This window comes from Stegostoma tigrinum, chromosome 13 (assembly GCF_030684315.1).
Source record: "Stegostoma tigrinum isolate sSteTig4 chromosome 13, sSteTig4.hap1, whole genome shotgun sequence".
Taxonomy (NCBI): Eukaryota; Metazoa; Chordata; class Chondrichthyes; order Orectolobiformes; family Stegostomatidae; genus Stegostoma; species Stegostoma tigrinum.
This window is the reverse complement of record NC_081366.1, coordinates 15,368,510-15,392,169: the sequence shown is the minus strand read 5'-3', so window position 1 is coordinate 15,392,169 and position 23,660 is coordinate 15,368,510. Positions and strand designations below refer to the sequence as shown.

At 36.9% G+C, this 23,660-nt stretch overlaps 1 protein-coding gene across 6 annotated transcripts in view; it reads left to right on the top strand.

The window, feature by feature from the left end:
- rbm27 (RNA binding motif protein 27) overlaps positions 1-23,660 on the top strand; it is a 142,078-nt gene that overhangs the window by 104,785 nt on the left and 13,633 nt on the right. For 5 of the 6 annotated variants that reach the window (XR_009446605.1, XR_007248757.2, XR_007248758.2 and 2 more), the window contains exon 21: positions 19,754-23,140. Coding sequence is in view for 1 of the 6 variants with exons in the window: in XM_048543019.2 (XP_048398976.1) it covers positions 19,754-19,837 (84 nt within the window). In the remaining 5 variants the exon portion in view is untranslated. Of the gene's footprint in view, positions 1-19,753; positions 23,633-23,660 lie in introns of those variants that run through there. The other variant, XM_048543019.2, reaches the window with a different exon arrangement.

Sequence of the window (23,660 nt, the reverse complement as noted above, 5' to 3'; positions counted from 1 at the left end):
TCGTCTTCAAAGCTGAAGAGAAGTGGAAAAGGGATAGATTTTATGCTGTCGGAAAAGATGGGGATGAACAGATGCACTAGAACGGAGCTTAGGGAAGGCTAAAGGGTAATTTAGAAATCATCGGTGTTGCAGAACCAAAGACTAAAGGGAATGGTTGTAGATCATAAGAAGTAAGAGCCTATCAAATCTGCTGTACCGCTCCATCATGACTGATACGTTCTTCATTTCCATTCTCGTGCCTTCTCATTATTATTGAGGAGGGAGTTCTTGAGGATGTGTTAATAGTAGGTGTTATTGGCAAAACAAGAGCAAACTGAGTTGAAATTTGTCCCAAGAAAACCAGGCACTGGTGGAAGAGGTGTGGACTCAGAAAAACAAACAGTCCATGGCATGAAGTTATTGAATTCAATGTTGAGTCCAGAAAACTAAGTGCCAAGATAGAAAATGAAGTCTGTTCCTTTAGTTTGCATTGGGTTTCACTTTACCCAGGACATAAATATTACCGTGAAGGCAAGATGCCTTTAAAATCTGAGATCACTGGAAGGTTATGGTCCTGTCTGGGGATTGAGAGGAGGTGTCCACAAAGCAGTCAGTCGATCTACGTTTCATCACCCATTTTAAAGGAGACTGTGTTGTGCACAGCAAGTATGATGAATCAGATTGGTGTTTCATTGGTAGAAGTGTTTGGGATCTTGGAAGGAAAGGAAAGGAAAGAAGGAGAAGGTTAAAAAGGAAAGTGTTACAGTAACTGCAGTTTGGAAAAAGCCCGTGCAAGGGGGATAAAGGAGTGGTTGAGGGTATAATGGAGGGAATGATGCCTTCAGAATACGAATTGGGAGCAGATGTGTTAGGTGTAGAATGAAAAGTGAGGAACCCTACCATGCCTCTAGGAGGAGCAGCGGAGTGGAGGGGCTAAAGTAATGATGGCCCAGCCTGCCACAGTATGGTGATTCCTTTATCAAGGATAAAGGAAGATATGTCAGAACGACCATTGTGGAAGGGAGCATTGTTTGAACAGACTTGACGGAGACTGAGAAGCTGGAACAATGGAAGGGAGTCCTTACAGGAAGCAGGGTCTGAGGAACGGTGATGGAGGTGGCTGCGTGAGTAGGTCAGTTTGTAATGAATGTCAATAGACAGCCTATCCTATGGGGGCAGAGAAGTTAAGGGAAGTGAAAATGAATGGACCAGATGAAGGCGAGAGCTGTGCAGAAGTTGGATGAAATATTAATTAATTTTCTAGGATGAAATGTTTGGGCTGCCAAGGCAATCAGGTTTGTGGATTTTGGGAAGATAGTAGAAGTGGACTGTTCAAAGTTGATGAACCAAGTGGTTTTTGGATACTCACTGGTGGGCTGGGGTGTGGTGCGCTGTGGTCATGTCCTAGTAAGGTGGGGCAAAATGTCTGAGTGGACACTCGGGCTGTTCATGTTTAAAAACCAGTACACCAGATGACACAGCAGTACCGTTATTAGCTGGTTTGATAATAAAGTTGGTTAGACCTGAGTGAATGGAGCAGCTAATGGTTGGGGGGTGGGGGGTAGAAAAATATTGAGGTCACCACTGTCATGTCAACAGTTCTTGACGAAAAGATTGTATGCAAATGAGAGGGAGGAGTCCAGGTGGAAGGAGAGTGTTGGAGACAGGTGGAAGGGTTTGTGTAATGTCGAGAACACTACTATCAAAAGAAGTAGGCATGGAGGTAAAAGCGACAAGAGTTCAACATCATGTCATGCCTGAAGTTCATCGAAGTGAGAGCTTAAAGGGCTATGACTGAGTCATTCAATGAATGTTGATCTTTCACTCTTTAACAGTGATCTCAGCCTGTCATTAATACATTTTGACGTGGGATTAGAAGAGGGGATGGGGTCAGAGCGAGCAGCGTGAAGGAACCATTTTGATACAGGTAAGTTGTTGGAGTTTGTGTTCCTTAACACCTGGAAGGAAGAGAAAATGTTTCTTATTAAAATGTCAGATGAGACGAAGAGTAAAATAAAACTGGAAATGGGATGACTTTGAGATGGAGCAAGTCAATGCTGATAGATAATTTGTGTGTGTGTCTGTGATGTTGCCTGGTGCTGAATGTGGAACTTTGGGTGCAGTGTGAACACCAGTCCAAGGAGTGTTGTATTTCTTGGGGATATCTAATCCTAGGTGAATTTTGCTTTATTTGGAAAACCTATGGGGAAGTCACTAAAGAAAATATGTGGCTGTGACAGTGATTTTTGATAAACACCTTACCAAATACCAGAAGGAAAATGGAAGGCAAATCAAGGTTAACAAGATGAAAAAAACCAATGGAAATCTTATTGGAAAGAAAAGCAGAACTTCAAGTTTGGTATTTTTGGAAGAGAACTAGCAGTGAATTAAGCACTAAAAAGAGAAAAATACCATGGATGCTGGAAATCTGATTTTAACACCGAAAGCAGTGGAGAACTTCAGTAGGTCTAGTAGTATATGTTGAGATAGAAAAATAAAGTTAACATTTCAAGACCAATATGACTACTTCAGAGCTAAAGAATGAAGTAGAAATGTCATGGGTCTTATACTGTATGAAGTGGTGGGGAAGGGCAATTATTTTTGCCCAGTTCTGCAATGAATATTTTAAATGATCTTGCTTAATTTGATACTTGCTGTGAATTGTCTTCAAAATTAAAATGCACTCAAAATCCTAAAGGTTCAATGGATAACTTATAACAAATCAGTTTAATGATAGTGTGCTGTAACGACGTATTTGAAGTACCCTCTCTTCTGCAGAGAGTCTGAAAGGAGACTAGGGTTATTGGAGGGGTAGAAAGGGAAATGGAGTTGAAACTGCAAAAAGATCACAACAGTTATGATCTTATTCAATAGCAGAACATGCTCAGTTGAATTGCCTGTAATTCCTGCTATTTTCTAAACTTCCAATAAAGTGACGTACAGTAAGAGGGTTTGTTGTTTGCTAGGATCTGCTGCCCTGATTACTTCATGCAGAAATTGGCATATTGGACTCTTAGTGGCCAAGACATTTCCTTTAGGAAGGTAACTTTTTTAATTTGGGCTCACAATTCTGTAGTGAGCCTAGATCATCATAATTAGTAGAAAGGGATGTAAAAATAATATTTTGGAACATTAATGAGAACAAGTGATGAGACCAGTGAAACACAGCACTTATGATGTAAACATTTATTGAGCATTTAGGCCAAATATCATACTTGTATTAGCCTGCATGTGAATGATGATTACGCGGGGGTGGGACGAAACACCCTCAGATGTAATTGGGTAGAGGAATCTGGGGAAATGCATGAGATACACAAATGGCCACAGTGACAAGCAAATCATTTTAGGCATCTTTACGGAAAGAATGTTGAATTTATTAAATGCTCCTGAGATGGTTAATTTGATTGCCATCCTTTGAAAGATGTCTGTGCTTCAATGTGGAACCTTGAATTCAGTGTAACCAAATTATTTGAATAACATTATGCTTTCCACTTCAATATATTCAAATATAACTTGCACAGCACACCTGAGCATTGTCTTGGGTGATGGCGATTACTTTCAGACGTTAAAGAAATGAATGTATACCGTTGCAGGTAGCAAATCTGGCATTCTATTGTCTGTTTTCAGCTTTCATTTACGAACTTGAAAGTCACTGCAATATTTTTCTGGACGCATTAGTTGTCCATTTTTGAGGTGCCTGTATGTTGTGGTTGGATTTCTGGTAAGTAATGTTTCACTAGTTACAATTCTCTTCTTCAGCATGATACTTGTGTTTTTATTAATACTGGTCACCATTCTGTTCATGCTGAAATGTTTTGTCTGTTACGATAATTTAAAGTAAGGTATCTAGTTCCATGGAGATTAGTATTTTCCCCTCTCAAATCAGATAATCCAAAAATGCTGTTATTTTAACCTTGTTCAGATTGCTGTTGCAGGCTTTTGGTATTGTTGTGATGTTGAAGATGATGGATTTTGGATGAGAGATTAAATAAAAGCTCCATGTGCTCTTTCATATAGACAACTAATCTTGTGGCGCTAATTTAAAGAAGGAAAGTAGTTATCCTCAATATCCTGTCCAATGCTTATTCCTCAAAAATCATTGAAAACAGAATGTGGAGTTGCTATCACATTGTTTATGGGAACTTGGTGTGACAACATGAAATACTCTTCTAAAATCCTGTGTTTTGTAACTATAAAAGGAGATAAGCAGTCTGATTGCAAAAAACAGTGGTATAAATGCAAGTCTTTCGTGTTTTTATGTACCAACCAACAAAGAACATCTGTTTTTGTTAACAACCTAATTGTCTGCATATGACAGGAGTCCAAGGAACATGATTCAAGAGATAGTTTTGCATCTGATCTTAACATTTGGAACTATCAATAATATACCTCACAAAGAGATGCATTGGAGATGCACATTTATTTAACAACATATATGAATGAATTGAATGTGGAAAGTGAGCTCTACTAACTCATGTTTCGGGAGGCCAAATGAATATAGAAATGCGGGGTAATTTGTACAAATATTAAAATACATAGGTTAAGATGCTTTTTTTAAAATTTGTGATGTGTATTGCAGGCTGAACCATTGATTATTGCCCATCCCTAATTGTCCTTGAGAAGGTGGTAATGAGCTGTCTTTGTAAAGCACTGCAGTCCTTGCTGTACAGGTATACCCACAGGACTATTAGGAATGGAGTTTCAGGATTTTGACCCAGTGACAGTGAAGGCATGGCAATATAATTCACAGTCAGGATGATGTGTGGCTTTAAGGGGACTTGGAGCTCGTCCTTTTTTTTAACGTTCATTCACGGGATGAGGACTAGGCCAGCATTTATTGCCTATCCTGAATTGCTCAGAGTGCAGTAATGAGTCAGCCACATTGCTGTGGGTCTGGAGTCACTTCTAGGCCAGACCAGGTAAGGATGGCAGTTTCCTTCCCAGATGGAATTTTCCCTGACCATCAGCAATGAATTCATGGTCATCGTTAGATTCGAACTTGCAGATTTTTATTGAACTTGAATTCAAATTCTACCATCTGCCGTGGCAGGATTCGAACCCAGGTCCCCAGAATATTAGAGATAACAAAGTGTGAAGTTGGATGAACACAGCAGGCCAAGCAGCATCTCAGGAGCACAAAAGCTGACGTTTCGGGCCTAGACCCTTCATCAGATGAAGGGTCTACTCCCGAAACGTCAGCATTTGTGCTCCTGAGATGCTGCTTGGCCTGCTGTGTTCATCCAGCTTCACACTTTGTTAGCTTGGATTCTCCAGCATCTGCAGTTCCCATTATCACTGATACAATCCCCAGAACATTAATTGGGTCTTTGGATTAATAGCCCAGTGATAATACCATTGGGCCGTTGCTTTTCCCATGCATCTGCTTGTCCTTCTTAAGGTGGTAGATGTCGTAAGTTTGAAAGGTACTGTCAAAGGAACCTTTGTGGATTGCTGCAGTGTATTTGTTTGAACAAGTGTTGGAACAGCATTCAGCCACGAGGGGGTATTGATTTGTATCTTGTAGTTGGTTGCCAGACACTGGGAATTAGGAAGTGCATTACTCCCCTAGAATTTCTAACCTCTGACCTATCATTTGTAGCCACAGTATTTATTTGACTGGTCCATTTCAGTTTCTCGTTAATGGTAACAACTAATGACTTGAGAATGGAGGATTCAGCACATGTAATGCCATTAAATGCCATGTGGAGATGGTCATTGCCTGGCACTTGTGTCGTGTGAAATTTTTGCCGTTTAACGTTACAAGCCTGGATGTTGTCCAGTTCTTGCTGCCTGTGAATACTGGCCGCTTCAGTATCTGAGAAGTTGTGAATAATGCCCAAAGTTGTGCAGTCATTAGCCTTCGCCCTCATTTCTGACCTTACACTGGGAGAAAGTTTTCGCTGGAGATGGTTGGACTTTGGATGCTACCCCTTGGAACTCCCCTGATGATATCCTAAGACTGAGATTACTGATGTGCAACATCCACAGCTATCTTGCTTTGTGCTTGCTATGTTTCCAACTATGGTGAATTTTCCCAGATTTCCATTGACTTCAACTTTACTATCTTGCCTTGCCTTTGTAGTTCAGTTCTTCTACCCAGTTTTGAACTCGAGGCTGTATGGGTATAAGAGCCAAATGACCCTGACAGAACCCAAACTGAGTGTCTGTGAGCAGTTTATTGTGGAGAAAGTGGTGCTTGTTAGTACTTTTGATTACCCCTACCATCACTTTCCTATTGGCCAGAAAGAAGATTGATAGGGAGCTAATTAGCCGGTTAGAAGTTGGTCTTTTGTTATGGCTTAAGGCAAACATTGAAAGCATGGTTTTGTGTTGTATTGATGAATTTTCAACTATGTATTCTCCATGAGAGTGAATGTATTATGCAACAGAACTTTTTTTTTAGCATTGGTGGAATTCTTAGAATATCAATTTACCTTCATTCTGGGTTTCAGAAGCTGAAAATGATTAGTCTAGATCGCAGCAATTGGAATTTTGTGTGTTAGTGAGCATTAACCTCCAAGGGACACAAGTGGAAACCTACAGAAGCAAACACCATTTCTTGCACTGAGCCTGCAAAGGTTTAAATGATGTCTCCATTTTCCAATTGGAGACATGTTTACTCTCTTCAGCTGGATATAATGAGCATCCTTTTGTGTCTGCTCCTGTGTTCAAAGATAATTTGAGACAAAAAATTATTCTTGACCTTTAGAATAGTGGTAAATAGTAACAAATCAAAAAACTTGAATTTCTAGTTTAATGCCTGCAAGAGAGTGGTTTTGTTTCTTTAATTATATAGTTCTATTAACCATGAACCTTTCACAAAATGCTCCAAGAGCAACACTCCTAAATCAAGCACAACATTCTACTTCTAATAGTGAGAATTGCCCATCTTTTTCTTCTATGAGAAAAAGCATAGACTGGTTAGAACCTTTTTTAACCAGAATTTTAAGAGTGATTGGTTTAGGTTCAAAGCCAGGGCCGTAAATCTTAACAAAACAAGCAACATGGGAATGAGGGATGACTTAGCTCAGGTAGATTAGCAAACTAGATTAAAGGCTAAGACAGTAGATCACAGTGGTAAACATTTCAAGAAATAATTATTAATTCTCAATCAAAATAAATACATTAAGAAATTTAAAATATCATAATATGGTCTAACTGTCACTAATGGTGAATTTGAAGATAGTGTTAGAGGGAAGAGTCTTATAAAAACAGTAGCTAACCTGAGGATTTTCTAGACTTCAGAATTCAGCAAATTGTGACCAAAAATGATACTGAGAGTAAATTGAATCTGAGAATAAACTGAAGGGAAAATGAGCTAAGGCAGGTTGTAAAAATTCAAAGGTGGTAGTCGTGGTGGTGATGTGTTGAACTTGCAAAAATAAACATGAGACTGTTTGAGGCCTGGACGTTAGAAGTTATAGTGGAGAACAGTGAAAATGGCAGAGGCAATAATTGAATACATTGTATTTGTCTTCACAGTAAAAGACATAAATTGTGTGGGAACAATAGGGAGCCCAGGGCCTACTGAGAATGTGAAACTATTTTATCAGTAAAGTTGTAGTAATGGAGAAGTTAATGGTACAAAAAGCCAATAAACTTCCCTGCACCTTTACCAGGATCTTTTTTTTTGGGGGGGGAGGGGGGAAACAAACATAACACCATTAGCTTAAGATAAGGAAGGACAGTGAAAAAATTCAGAACATACGTAGTATGGCTTTCTGAGGTGTATTTTGTCTTTTTATTTGTGAGAAAAGGTTGAGACAGGGCTGAGTGATTTGCTTGTAGCCAATAAAGTAAACAGCTCGTGATGTCTTAAGGTTTTTTATAAGAAAGCTCAAACAATAAAAGCAGTCTGATTGGGTGGGCACAAGCTCCCGCAGAACCAGGATTTTTTACTTTTAGCTCTCTGCAGTTGCTGGGATCTTGAAGCTGGTTGCAGAAGCTCTTATTCTGCTCTCTGTTACAACTAAAATTTGGAGTTCTGTTCCTGCTGCTAGAATTACATGTGAAATTAATCTATTTTACTGAATATGCCTTTCCCAAGGGTGTGTTTATGGCATGTTACTGTTTTGGAACAGTTAATTAGTAGTTCATATAGACATTATTTTGTTAAGCATGTCAATAGAGTAACAGCCAATATTTTTCTTTAATTTTCTGAATTTAAACTACAGTGCAAAAATAAAATGTTTTGCTTAAAGGTGAATAGTTTGACCAATTAAATTGCATCTGGATTGCAATGCCTTGCACTTTAAAGTAGTAAGGAAAATTGCTAGAATATGTTATTCGTAATGTGGTAACATGTCACTTTTAAAATTATGATGTGACAGGACAGAATCAGTACAGATTTTTGAAAGGGAAAGTGCGTAAAACAAATCACCAGACCTCCTGAGGTTATGTCTCATATGGAGCACAAGGAGTGGGTGTAATGTGGTTAGATTTTCCAAAAAAACAAATTGATAAGGTGCCACACAAAAACTTATTACACAAAACCAATGACCCAGAATTAAATGTGATTTATTAGATATATAGAGAGAATTTGATAATGAACAGGAAATAGTGTTAAAATGAATGGATGCTTTCTGACATGACAGATTATAAGTAATAGGGTACCCCCATGAATCAGTGCTTGAATCCTGGTTGTTTGCATTCTGTTGTCAGCTATGGGGACCAAGTTTTTTTTTAAATTTTCTCCTGGGTTGTGGAAATCACTGTCTAGGCTAGCATTAATTGCTCACCTCTAATTACCCTTGAGCTAAGTGACCTGTTTGATTATTCCAAGATGGAAGGTGATAGTTTTTGGTCAGGTGAATGGGCAGGAGCATGTCAGGTAGTGGAAGAAAAGCTACAAAAACACATTTTACAGAGTGACTGGGAATTGTTGATGTTCAAAGGAATTTAGGTGTCTTTGCATATGAATCACAGAAAGTTAACAAGAAGGTGTAGCAAGCAAATAGGAAAGCAAATGATATGCTGGCTGTTATGACAAAGAAATTGGAGTCCAACAGTAAAGTTTTACTACGTTCGCACAAGGCTTTGTCAGACCATACCTAAAGTGTTACATACGGTTTTGGTTCCTTTATTAATAAACATATTCTGATTAGGGACTACAGTGAATACTCACTAGATTGATTTGTAAGGTGAGAAGATTGCCATCAGACCTACAAAATGCAGAAGGGGTGAGCCAATTAGTCCTTTGAACCTGTTATGCCATTTGTTAGTATTCATGATTACAGCCTTGTCCACAAAGATCCTTAGAATTCAGAAAGATGCAAGGGCATTTCAATGAAACCTATAAAATGCTTGCATGACTTGACAGAGTGAATGTTTAGGAAGGTGTTTCCATTTGTTGCTGAGTTGAGAACAAGCGGTCACAATAAAAGATCTGCTCTTTAGGACCGAGATGAGGAAGATTATTTTTTAAGCTTGGCTGTGACACACCTACTTTGTCTCAGAATAATTTTCAGTTTTGAGGAAAACTAAAATGTTTCGCTGTGAAGGGTAAAATTCATGTTGACGTTTAGTGGCTTGACAAGTAAATGGCTGATGACATTTACTAAAAGTAAGGCTTTGAACTTAAAAAGACCAAATATGACTACAATGACGTGAAGAAGAAAGTTAAATACTGTGCAAGATTTTAGCTTTATTTCAACCACCCATTGAGCATTTTGTCATACCATTGGAATGAATTAAAATATTAAAGCTATTATAGAGACATGGTAAATCTTAAAATAAGTTAAGTACCTCTGATACCCTTTAATGCACTGGAAGACCATGTGTTGTATTAGGTGTTTTTTAAATTGCATTTGCAAATGTTGGACAACTAAGAGAATCTGGACATCCTTAAGCTATAAAAAGTAGGTAAGAAAACTCATGTATTTTCTGTGTGAAAATAAAATGAGAAAAAAATGCTGTGATGCAATTTTTTTATGAATGAAGAAAATCAATAAAATAGTTATGAACATATTTCCATAGAATCAGGCAAAATAAATTAATGAACAAGTCACTCAAGTTGTAGTTTGAGCAGTAATTTCATGTTTGAATTTCTATTTGGAACAGTATGTTGCTGCGAATAGTGAGAACTGACTCAGCAAGAGCGTAACATGATTAAATCAGTAGTGCATTTTTTTTAGAGCAAGGCCTGCATATCCATCCTTGTCTTGATGTTAATTTCACTTGCAGTATTATTGATTTATCCCTTTTCTTTTAGTTTTTACAATTCTGGTGGAATTAATTGCTGCTGGAGAAGACTACGCTTAAGATGAAAGGACAATTGGAGGTGGTAAAGTGATTTACCAAAACAGTTGGTTCAAATGTCTATTTTCTAAGCGAAAGAATGAAAGCAGCAGATCTGAAGGAGACAGGACTGTATTTCAGGAACAAGAACAGTTAACAATATCAACTGTAGGACTTTGCTGACAGTACTCGGACACGTATACTTTGTTAGAGATGGAATCCATTTTCCAGGGTCAACCTCATGGAAATATGGAAGGCAGTAATCCAGTTTTGGATTGCAGGAAATCCTTTATTCCTCAGTTGTCCTCGTTCAATTACTAGAGAAATTTTGTTTGTATCTTTTTATAGTTAAACAGATTTAAAATTACATTTGATGGTGCTACTCAACTTTGGTGGTTAATTGAGCAATTGAGCGAATCATTGGATGGCTACCCAACCTCCTGGCTTCTATGCTAGTTGATATTGTTAACTGTTCTTATTCCTGAAATACAGTCCTGTCTCCTTCAGATCTGCTGCTTTCACTCTTCTGCTTAGAAAATACACATTTGAACCAACTGTTTTGGTAAATCACCTTACCACCTCCAATTGTCCTTTCATCTTAAGCCATTGAATGTGCAGTTGCCTTCCAAACACAAATCTATTTTTCACAAAGCACCATGTTTGAATCCCTCCGAATTAGATTTCTTCTCAAGACTAGAATTGGATTTCATTACCAAAATGACCCCTGTCAACATTATAAGTTACATCACATGTGATGAACGAATGTAAGCTGTCCTTCCTTGTTCTTCTTGACCAGTCTGCAGCCTTTGATGCCATTGATCATGTCATCCTCTTCCAGCTGTTCTCCACCATTACCGAGATGCATGAAACTACATTGCCTGGTTCCGTTCTTTGTCTGTTGATGTGATTGTGATTATCACCTGCAGTTGGTTCACTTCCTGCTCCTTGATCTGTTGTGTCCCCCTCTCTCCAAACTGTTTCTGTGCCACAAATTCCATTCTCTAGCTATTAACTTCATCCCTCTCCATGGCAACTGCGCATGGTTGAATAAGACCATTTCCAGCTTCATGTTCTGTTCCACCTTGATGAACTTCCTGCCATCAGCACCTTGAAACTTGACTTTGCCAATGCATTCCTGATTAACCTCCCATGTGTATTCATTCATAAACCTGAAGTCACCCAAAGCTCTACTACCTATCCTAACTTTCACCAGCTCCTGTTCATTTTTTATCTGGTGTGCTCATTCACTGTCATTGGCTCTCTTTTAAGCAAGTCCATGAATTTAAATGCTCACCCTTGTTTTTAGATTGCACTCTGGGTCCCATCAACATTCTTTCAACTCAATATCTCTTCTGTATTTGTGTAATCTAGTTCTAATCAAAGTTAGCCCCTAGTCAGTTTCCAAATCCCTAAGCTCTGGAACTCCCTCCAGAAACCTGGTCATAATTTTTTAAAAATTATTTATTCATGAGATGTGGACATTGCTAGCTTGGCCAGCATTTTTTTTGCCCATCTCTAATTGCCCAGAGGCTAATTAAGAGTCAGTCACATTGCTGTGGCTCTGGAGCCACATGTCAGTCAGATAAGCATGGCAGTTTCCTTCCCTCAAGGACATTGGTGAGCCAGATGGGTTTTTCTTGACAATCAACGTTGATTTCATTGGACTCTTAAACAAAGATTTTTATTGAATGCAATTCTACTGTTTACCATGGTGAAATTTGAATCTGGATTTACAGAACATTATCTGTGTCTCTGGATTAATAATCTAGTTAATACCCACAAGGCCATTGCCTTCTCAGCTCATCCTGTAAGAGGTTCCTTAAACCTTTGACAGAGTTAAAGATGTTGACAAACTTTTGGTCATCTGCCAGAATACTTCCACACAACTCCTCCTTATTTCAGCCTATCCCTTAATGAAACCATCGTTTGCCCCAAAATTGTGAGATCGTTAATTCTCATTTTGCAATAGAGGTCCTTTTTGGATAGCCTGGCTCTTCTGGGATCAAACAGAAATTTGAACCTACATATGAACATACAAAATAAAAACTGAAAGAACAACAGATGCTGTAAATCATATACAAAAACAGGAATTGCTGGAAAAGCTCAGTAGGTCTGGTAGCATCCGTGGAGAGAAATCAAAATTAATGTTTCTGTCTCAGTGACTATTCGTTCCGTTCTGAGAAAGAGTCACTGGACCCAAAATGTTAACACTGATTTTTGTCCATAGACGCTGCCAGACTTGCCAAGCTCTTCCCAGCAATTTCTGTTTTTGATTAGCACATACAAATTAGGAGCAAGAGTGAGACAGTCAGCCCCTTCAGCAAATTGTGCCATTTGAGAATACCATCACTGATTTGTGACCTCAGCTCAATTTTCCTGCATTTCCCCTATATTCCCTGTCTCTTTCATCGAGGATACAACTAAATCTGTTTCAAAGCTATTCAAGGTCCCTGCTTTCGCCACTCTTCAGGAAAGAGAATTTCAGTCTCTATGAATAAAAAGGCATATCCAGCAGAAATTGTGTTGCATTTCGACAATCAAACTTCTCATACTGAACAAATTGTTTCTGTGTATTTGACAGTGGAGAAAAAGATGCATGTCAATTTTGGTAACTTTCAAATACCCTTTGACTGCAATAATGATCTGTTTCATCAGTTATTCATTTTCATGTTTTATTTTTGTCTTCTTGGAAGTTATCTGTAGAAACATAACATCTGCCACTCAATATAAGTAATATAGCTCATTGCTTTGTTTAACTTGGTATTTCTAACTATTATTGCCTTGAGGTTTGCTTGATAAAACCTAGTGATGAGCCATTTGTTGAGAGAAGTCTGCAAATTTTTTTCATGCCCCTTTAAGAACAAAATAGGCTGGGGGCTATTTTGAAACCGTGTGAATTGGTTTCTTGATAAGGCATAATTGGGTTCAACAAATCCGTATGTGAGTTGGGTTGCCATGGGGAATGAACAACTGAGAAGCTGTTTGTAGTCGGCGAGGTCTACCCTTTTTTTTAAGCTGTCAGTTCAGAAAGCCTGCAATTCGTGCAAAGAGAAAGCAAAATAGGCTGTCTGTGAAATGGAACAATTTTCTGATTGGCGGTTTGATTTCTGGTGTTAAGATAAGTCTCTAAAAATAATGCACATTGTCAATTGTATGTGTTAGACAGTTGGAAAAGATAGAAAAGTGAAGCATTGTGCCCGTTGCTACTGTTGAAGTAACACCAGAATCACCAAACCATTTAAAGGAGGTGGTGGAAGTGAGCTTCTGTGCCATCAGGCAGTGACTGACATGAGTTTGTCGAAGGTGCCTTGTTTTTGGTAACAGTGCTTGGGAACTTAGCCACTTTGGCAACTAACAACCAATATAATTGCATGAGAAGTGAGATATCCTACAAAATGGAAGCTGAGTGAAAAGATTCTGAGATTAATAATTTGTGAAGGAAGCTATGGGGATGTTCATAACTACCTGCCTTGTTTTCCAGACTATTTAAAGTGGAACTTAGCTTTATTGAAATGACCTTGCTTTTTTTTCATGTTTTAGTAGTTGATTTTATTTTGTTACAATAACAGTTGTAGGTGAAGCCCTGTCCATTGACTTTATGCGGAATAGTTTATTTTAAAAAGTTATTCGTTTCTGTGGGGATTATAGCATAGTCCATAGATTTTTTTTTGAGTACTTGTATTTCATTTCAGAATCACATGGGTCTGATGCTCGCAAATGCATACATCCATGAAATTTTGATTTAAGTGATCTGAATGGATAGCAATAGCAACTGTCATAGTAGAATTTAACACCGGAGTTATAAAACCTTTTCTTAAGAACATATTAACATGTAAAAATGTACCGAAGTGTCAGTGGGCCCTTTTGAAGGAACTGAATACTTATGAAGAATGAGTAGTAGTACTCTTTAACTTTGCCACTTCACAAGAACGCATTGTTCACTATTCAGTGGGTCTCTCATTGCTTTCGTCACCTATTAAAATTCAACAGAAGAATTTTCCTGTGAACTCTTGCAGCAAAAGCAATTTTTGGAAAAAGAATAAATGTAGTGACTTCAATTTAAATCTGAAGAGATAGCCACAACAGTGATTTTTCCAATATTAATTCCTGCTAAATGGCACACTTCATGTAACTATTGCTTTTGGTATCCAGGTGACTTAATTGTTTGAAGGAGTACTCCTTTATTGTCTTCTCCATCTGACTTACTTTTAAGTGTTATTTGGACAGAGAGGTTTAAGCCCATTGGTTGTGGACAGAACTGCTACCAATCAGCCAAATGTCATGCAACTTTACAGATGACTGGACAAATTATGGCAGTTCCGCTGCAGTTGGAAGTTTTGAACACACATTGCCTTTGATAATATTGTTCTGGATCAGTGCTTTTGAAGATTGGCTCTGCACAGATTTGCCAATCACATAATGGTTACAGTCCTACATTTTATTGTCGTTAACCATCTCAGGATATCCCAACATGATGTGTAGCCAATTTGGCGCTTCTAAGCGTAGCAACTGTCATAATATAGGAAATGCAGCGGCAAATTTGCACACAGCAAACCTCCTTCAACAGATAGTAATTTGATAATGACCAAGTAATCTCTTCATGGTTTACGAAGCATTTTATACACCATGTTCCAAATTATGATGCCAGCCCAAAGCATTTGCTATTACTTGTATTGTATTCCTGTTATCACCATAATAGTTCTTAATAGTTTAGTAGTCTAAACTTTTGGATAGTTAGCATGATTTTAATCCCCAAGGAACTTGCGTTTTTAGTGGTCAACGTTTAGACCAGGATGTGAAAGGCTTGCGTTTCAGATGTTAATTAATGGGAGACCAGCAAAATCTTGCATGAGTGTTGAGGATAGTTAAGTTGCAATCTTAGACTGGAATCCTCATCTGGCCACTTCAGTAGAACTTCATTGTACTGGGATTTTCCAAGCACTCCTATTTCTTACAGTTTAAGAAAATATACTACAGAAATGGGACTGAAAAATTACAATAACCCTGGTCTTTTTGATTAATAAGTCAACCCAAAACTCTTGCTCTTTACTAAAGGATCTCCTTTCAAAATGTTTATCCTAGTCCAGCTAGTTATTTGGTACTTTAGTGACTTGATAAATTAAGCAGTGGAACTTGCAAGAATGCAGTGCTGCCCTTTTTCCATGTGCATTGCGATTTAAATCAGGAATTAACTTAATTATATATATATATATATATATATATATATATATATATATTATAATTATCATCCAGATTAATGCATTTAGTTTTGCTGTAACATTTCAATTCCAATTTTTTTTAAAATTCAAAACGCTTTACTGTCCTTAACTGTAACTAGTATTGTTAAATACATATATAATGTGTATTTTAATGTGAGAGACTGCAGTATAGCGTTTGTTTGCCTTGAGGATATGGTTTTTTAAAAAATCTATGATGCTGCTTGCATCACTTTGAGCAATATGACTAACAATTTAAGAAAATGCTATTTACAACACAAAATCCATGTAAACGAAGCAAGTGCCCTCTATTTAAAAATTAACACCAGACATCTTCTATTCACGATTGTACACACTTTTTATTTAGAGTGGCTTTTTTAAGGCAAGACAACTTTAGACCTGAAACAGCTGATTGTTCGTGCCTGAATGCTTCCATTGTACTTTTCTCATTCCATTGAAGTCTGTGAAAGATTAGACATAATTTTCTTAATTTCTTTTTATATTATATACCCTGAGAAATAAAGCAACAAATGGAAGCTGAGCAGAGGATGCAAAAATAGTAAGTGTGAGTTGCTAAGCTGACAGAAGAAAATGCCTTTTCAGCAAATCTCCATCTTGTGTGGTGATGTTTGGATCTTCTGCCAGAGTTTGTACGTTGAATCCAAAATGCTGACTTCAAAAATTTGCACATGATGACACAGGAGAAATATCGAAGCTGTTTTGTTCGTGAAGAATTCTGTGTTCTTTCCCAAATACACATAGCTTTAAAGGGATATAAATAAAATTATTTGATTCTTTATCAAAATTACTTTTTCAAATTCTAACTGTGAAGCATGCACTGATGTGAATTCTCAATTTCTTAATAAACCTTGGCACTTGGCAATAATGTCTGAATTGATATGGCATAATTGTATTAATACAACATGCATACAATGCAACTTTACTCTTCTAACAATTTTTTGACAATCTCTGAACCCATGACTACCCTTAGACCCCAAATATTTTCTTCATTTATTTCCTTTTCAGTTACAAAATAGTAATTTTCTTATGAGTGTTTTGTTTTGCAAATCATTTCCCCTCTTCTGTTTTCCCTGGGTCTGTCGTATGAGTAGGATCAGTTCTTATATTGTCCCAAGTATTGATTGTTAAAATGTGACCTTGAGTGATGAATGTCAGAAGCAGAACAAAATACTGAAACTACTCAGCATGTCGGGCAGTATCAGTGGAGGGAGAAAAAAAGGTTAATGCTTAAGATCCTAACCTTTTTAATCAGAACTTAGCAAAATGACAGCAGGTTATTCAGAAAATATAACAGCCTAACAGCTGTGCATACACATTGGTATACACAATAGGCAGAAGAAACTCTGGCTGATTCCACCATCACCTTGATCTAACCAATTGTATTTATGCAATCGTAATGCCTGAATCTGCTGCCCCTGCTGAGATGGGTTTTCTCACCAAAGGTCAGGAATCTGAGAGCTTATGATACAAAAAGATTAGTAGTATCTTGGGGAACACTCTTTCCTATCAATTCTTCACCACACAGTTCCCATCAGCTGTCAAAGCTGAAGCCAATCTAGGTTTTTTGTACTTAACATTTTGCTAATTTGTTCAATTGGCATTTTGAGAGACTGTTTTAGGAAGGGCTTATAGAAGTCAAATCTTTAAACCAGAATGACATGGGTCTTGTAGCAGCGACAATTTGAGGTTTACGTTGTTATTTAAATTTGCAAGTAACCTCCAAGATTCCAAGATATATTTGCAGTTTAAATCTATCAAATGTTTGGTTGTTCCTGCTTTTCCCCTTTGGGGTAAACACCTAGATATATTTTATTAAACAGGTATGACTATGTAAATATTTTTAAAAGTATGGATTAATTCAACTTTTTACTTATTGCTAATAGGGCTAAATTCTTCATTTTTATTTTGATTTATTTGCCACTACAACATCTGATAATTTGCTTCCTGGCATGGGGGAGCATGGTACATTAGTAATGGACTAGCAATCCAGAGACCCAGACTGATGTTCTGGATTCAAAACCTACAGTGGATAAGTAGTGGAATCTTGTATGGAATATTAGTAATGTTTGAGTTTTCAGCTAAGGTATCTTATTGTTGGTGAGAGACTAAGCTATTTAATACATAGGTGCTGAAAGGCTTATGATAAAGTCTGACGTACCAGATTTGTCAGCAAAGCTAAAGCTCGTGAAATAAATGGGCAGTATGGATGCTATGTTAATTGAGCAACAAAACACAACAGTGATAAATGGCTGTTTTCTTGACAGGAGAAATAAATAAAAAAAAAACCCCATATAGGGTTACCAAAAGGTTGGTGTTAGGACCATTCCTTTCCTTGATATATTTATTAATTGAACGTGGAGAGGTGGCAGTCTCAATGTGCAAATAAAACAAATCTTGAAAGTATTGTGAGCAATGGGGAAGGTAATATTAACCTTCAAGAGCACGAAGCATGTTGGTGGCATGTGAGGACAAGTGACAGATATATCTATGTGGAGAATTGTGATGTAGTGCATTTTAAAAGGATGAAATGGAGGAGCAATACTAAAATAAAGGATGCATTCTCAAAGGAGTATTGCATGCATGTACAGTTCTGCAAGAGCAGAAGCATTTTGAGGGTCAGTGTCCATAAATTATTGAAGGAGAGGTTAAGGGAGAAATTACTGAAGCTTGTGGGATCTTGGACTTAGGAACCTAGAGTACAAGAACAAGGAAGTTTTTAGTGACTGTATAAATTTAAATGGAGTAATGTCTGATTTTGGGTGCTTTAGGAACGACATAAATGTGTTGGAGAGGTTGCAGAAAAAAAATCACATGAATGTTTCCAATGATGAGAAACATCTTGCTGGCAATAAAGAGCAAATTCAGACAAAATTTGGTAAATAAGCTCTCAATTGCCAGGTTTCAAGGCCAATTTAGACCAAAAGGAATGGTTCCCATTGCTGGAAGGATTAAAAATCAGTGCACCAATTCTTGATTTAAGGTGATTGGCAAATGAAGCAACATAATATGACAAAAGCTTCGTTAAATTTCTAGTGTAATAAAATGTGAGGCTGGATGAACACAGCAGGCCAAGCAGCATCTCAGGAGCACAAAAGCTGACGTTTCGGGCCTAGACCCTTCATCTGATGAAGGGTCTAGGCCCGAAACGTCAGCTTTTGTGCTCCTGAGATGCTGCTTGGCCTGCTGTGTTCATCCAGCCTCACATTTTATTATCTTGGAATCTCCAGCATCTGCAGTTCCCATTATCTCTTAAATTTCTAGTGGTTTTGATCTGGAATGCACTGTCTTGGGATGTGGTTGAGGTAGATTTAAATCAGGACCTCCAGCAATGAATTGGATAATCATTTGAGAAAATATTTATAGAGCAGTGGGCAAATGGGAGAGAGAATGAGACTAGTTGACTTAACCTTGTTGAGTACTCAGACACACAGAATGAAACGGCTTCCATGTTACTCTAGTTATATTTTTTGATTTATGGGAATACTGAGCATTTCCAACTAAATTTCTGAACCTTGGTATTATTCTGCACCAGCAAAACTTTGCCTTTCCAACAGATCTGATCAATCTGTTCTCTTCAGACTCTAATTATTTCATTTATAAGATAGGTTGAAGTCAAAGAATGGAAGCAACCATCTGTCGTGACCTAGCTAAGCTGATATTTTTCTTCCAAATTGGTCTTTCATTCCTCCCATGTTGTCATATCTCTTTAGTAACCATCTGATTTGATTCTAATTGTTGTTTGTGCTTTCTGTTCTAAAAATCACAGAAATTCTAATATCTACTCGGCACTGCCACTGGAGCCCCCTCCCCCCCCCCCCCCCCCCCCAACCACCACCACCCAACACCACGACCATCATAATGTCAAATATCTAGTACATGCAAAAAAAAACTTGAACATGTTTGTACCAAGATAATAAAATGTGAGGCTGGATGAACACAGCAGGCCCAGCAGCATCTCAGGAGCACAAAAGCTGACGTTTTGGGCCGAGACCCTTCATTTGATGAAGGGTCTCGGCCCGAAACGTCAGCTTTTGTGCTCCTGAGATGCTGTTGGGCCTGCTGTGTTCATCTAGCCTCACATTTTATTATCTTGGATTCTCCAGCATCTGCAGTTCCCGTTATCACTGATACATGTTTGTACCAAGTTGCTTTTGTTTTCTTGGTTTGTATCTGAAAAAAAGGGCAGATAATGGACTTTAAAACTTTCTATTATCACGCCTACGGTTTACTTCAGATATGGGTTCATTGTTCCAAAGTTTTAAAGTTCAGCCAGTAAACATTTTTTTTCTTGCCTTCCCAAGGCATCAGAACCTGTGGATCCTTTCTTTCGTGAAGATGACGATGATGAAGAAGATGATGATGAATCTCGCTCCTGGAGACGATGATGGGATTTAGAACATTCACTCTATCGTCATGAACTTTTGTGCATTTTTTTGTGTTTAAATATATTTACTAATTTTACAGAAACATTTTTATTGTATTTAAAGAAAAAAAAATGGGTTTGCAACATTTTTGTGAAAATGACAAAAAGCTTAGTATTTTGCTTTCAATGCTTTTAGGAAATATGCCCCAAAGGAGGAAAATCACAGAATGTTTCAGGAAATAAAATGGGAGATAGGGAATAACCAGATGTCCATTCTGCTTGTAGCAGAGGTTCTTGTATGAATGTATATTAAAATTGTGTAAATACTTTGCCTTTTTTTGATGAAAAGTAAGACCATTTAAGCTTGTAAGTAAATTTTTGATAGTCTTTTTTCCCTCCTTTCAAAAAAAGATTAAGTCACCAGGATGCATCTTGCAAGGAAAGTGAGCTTATAGCAAGTATTGAGTTCTACATTTTAAAAGAAGATCTGATTGGAAAGGCAATAGAGTGGTTGCTATATTATTTGGGGGATTCAAAGTAATGCAAATTATATGGAACTTCCATGTTTCTCCTCAGTAGTTTTGGTGATTTTTTTTTGGTAAGCATATGAAAAGAAAATGCTGTAGAACCAAGAGACCACTGTTAACCAATATGAAATCTAATTAGATTGAATATGGTAATCGGTGATGAGGTATATAAATGGTAAATGTTCACAAAAGTGAAATGCATTTAAAGCTGCAGTGCCCAACTAATCAAAATTTTGGTACTAGACTAAATTTATTAATTTACTATTTATTGAAACCATTTTTTGTTTACAAATTGAGATTTCTATGCATGCTCATTGCTTAAGTTTTCTGTGATTTCTGTTGACTCTGTTACTGATTTATTTTTACATTTGGTACACTCTGCTGTCATCCTGTGACAGTTAAAGTATTAAAATGCTAATGAATACATCACGTTTGATATCCCACTTCTGTGGATTCATATATTCAACCTCATCTCTTCCCTCAATGCAAAATGTTAATTTTGGTAAAGAGCAAGATTGCTCTTTATATTTCCGTCATTTAATTAATAGATCAAAGAATATAAATATTGCTTATATCAGACAATATAGATGCAGCGAATGGAAATGTTTCGTATACAGAAGCAATTTTCATTATCAAAGAATCTCTTAATGACCAATCCCTAATTGCTATCCTGTGATTCAGTCTAGAAAGTGTAGATATTTAGACATCAGCTAAGGACAGGTTGAACAGTCTTCACAGATCAAGTTCTATGACGAGTAAGAAAGTACAGTTACTTCCTTATCGTATATGGGTAAGCAATAAAGTTGAATTGCTATGATGAGTTTTACAAGTAAAATAGCTCAGTATGCTCTTGTAAGTCATTACCTATCATGTGGAGTACTTCATCCACAATAATAATCCCGATGCAGATGCACCTATTAACTCCCAGTCAACATGTACCATAATACATTCCTTTGTTTTCTTGCTTCCATAACCTGTTAGTTGCAAAATTGGACCTGCAAATATCTGCATCCAGAGTAAAATATTAAATTCTCATAGATCGTCATGGAGGTATGCTTTCATGTATTTTTACTTCTAGTAGAGTACCTTGTAAAATGTTGTCTGTTTCTAATTTTACTGAATTTGATAGGCTTAGAAACAAGTCACTAAGTTTATACGGAGTATCTCGGGCCCTGTTAATATGCCTGTTGAAGGCAACAAACTGGAGATTACAAATAAACTAATAAACAGGAATACAAAATATCAATGTAAAACAGGATTTTACTATCCTGAAATATACATTTATTGGGTACACATTTAACTACATACAAATCCTCATTTTCAATTTGCAGGGAAATGCAGCTTTAAACAAAATACCAACAGAGCTTACTGCAAGCGTAAAAGACAAAGAAACTGGTGAAATACAGATATTGAATACATATAGCTGTATTAAATGTGGACTATTTGCAGTTACCAAAAGAAAATCTTAATTATACCATTTGTACCTTAACTCAGCTGAATGTCATAATGTTTCTGGATTGTGGGAGATTCCAGTGTACGGGGTTAATATTTTTTGGCATCTCGCAAACCCTGAATTTTTAATATCAATACAGTTTCTTTCATAAAAGAGAGAGCTACTGAAGACTGGAATATTTTAAACGCTTTGATCGCTATTTCATAAGAATGCATTTAGTTGTGAAGAACTTGAAACAGTGCCATCTTGTGATTGAAAAAAAAATAACCTACTTACCATTGCTGTTCTACCACAATCCACATCAGATATATATTAAGTAACTTTATAAATCCCTGAAGAAAGCAACCACTTTATGTAGATATTAGTTAATGACAGTAATGGGCTGATAGGAGAATCCTCAGTAACATTCATTTAAAAACATTGCAGCACCTTGAAAACTGTCCTTGGGATACATGTAGTTGCTCCTGTAAGTTTGAAAATGTAATTGGTATACTGTAAATCATATGGCATAGCTGACATAAAAAAAGTAACCAGATATTGATGAACATTTTTTCCTTTTTTCATCAGTGAATAGTACCAGAGAGTATTTTCAGACAGGAATTTATTTTTGGTATTGGAAAATGGTTTAAATAAATGATGGGAGTAAATGCATGTTTTTATGTTGTACAGTATCATCTGAGCCCATTGGGACAGTGCTTTATAAATTGCTGTACCTACCTTACTAGATATAATTGCTTATACACTGTTTATTTTATCGTAAGTTAGATAATTCAAGCAACCGTCAATCCCTTCCTAATAACTTGTATACGACACATAATCTGGAATATGAGAGTTCAAGTTTAACCACCTTAATCCAGCTGGGATCAATTTTGGCTGTAACCCTTTGACATGTTAACTGGTAATGCACCCAGTTGAGTTTGTTATTTAAATTTTTTGTCAACTATTCTGAAGGATTTCTATAACCATTTTTCATATTATTTTTGTTTATATTTTATTTTGGGCTGTTTGCTCCTTTGATATTAAGAAGGTATTGTTTATTTGCTTTAAAGTCCTGCATCATTCATTTAGTTTGCAGTTGGAGAGCCCGTGAATAGAAGGCTGCAATTGTGTCTCTTCAGATTTTATGTACAGCATTTGCCAGCGTGGAGGGAGGAGGGATAGAGTGAAGCTGTAGTCTGACGTCATTGCCATCTGATCTTCAAGGGAAATATCTATCTGGATTCAACAAAAAAATTGCGTAGTGTGAAAGGAAACTCATTACAGTTTTTTGAAGCTGTTAAAATGGCTATTGTAGATCTTTTTTGTGGGGAAGAACAGTCAGATATCATATGATCTTTTTTCTTTTGTAAGTAAATACTTGTATAATAGAATTTGTTCAGAATTGTGGACATGTAGAACATCAATGTATTTTTAGGTTGTTTATGCTAAAATGTGAATTTAGTGCAAGTTTCTTGCACTCTTCAGTAAAATGTTACTTCTTTGGGTGATATTGTTGCTGAATTTGTAACAGTTTATACGTTCAAATTTATGTCTTTATTTCTGTTTTACTGATTGTATCTGAATTTCTAATAGAGGCATGTTCACATTTGAAATAAAGTCTCGCAGTGGAATGGTTTGAAATATGACATTAAAAGATGCAAATTATACATACATGGACATAGAGGGGGAAAATATTCAAAAGAGTAATTAAAATGAAAGAAGTTTAAAAGAATGAGTTAAAAATGGAAAAAAAACTTTTCAAAAAAGATTTTAAAAAAAACTAGTCATCTTAAAAATAACCATTCCAAAAAAAAGTAACAAATTTCATAAAAGAGCTACAACCATTTTCACCATTCTGTATCTTTGCTAATTATGTTTTGTTTCAG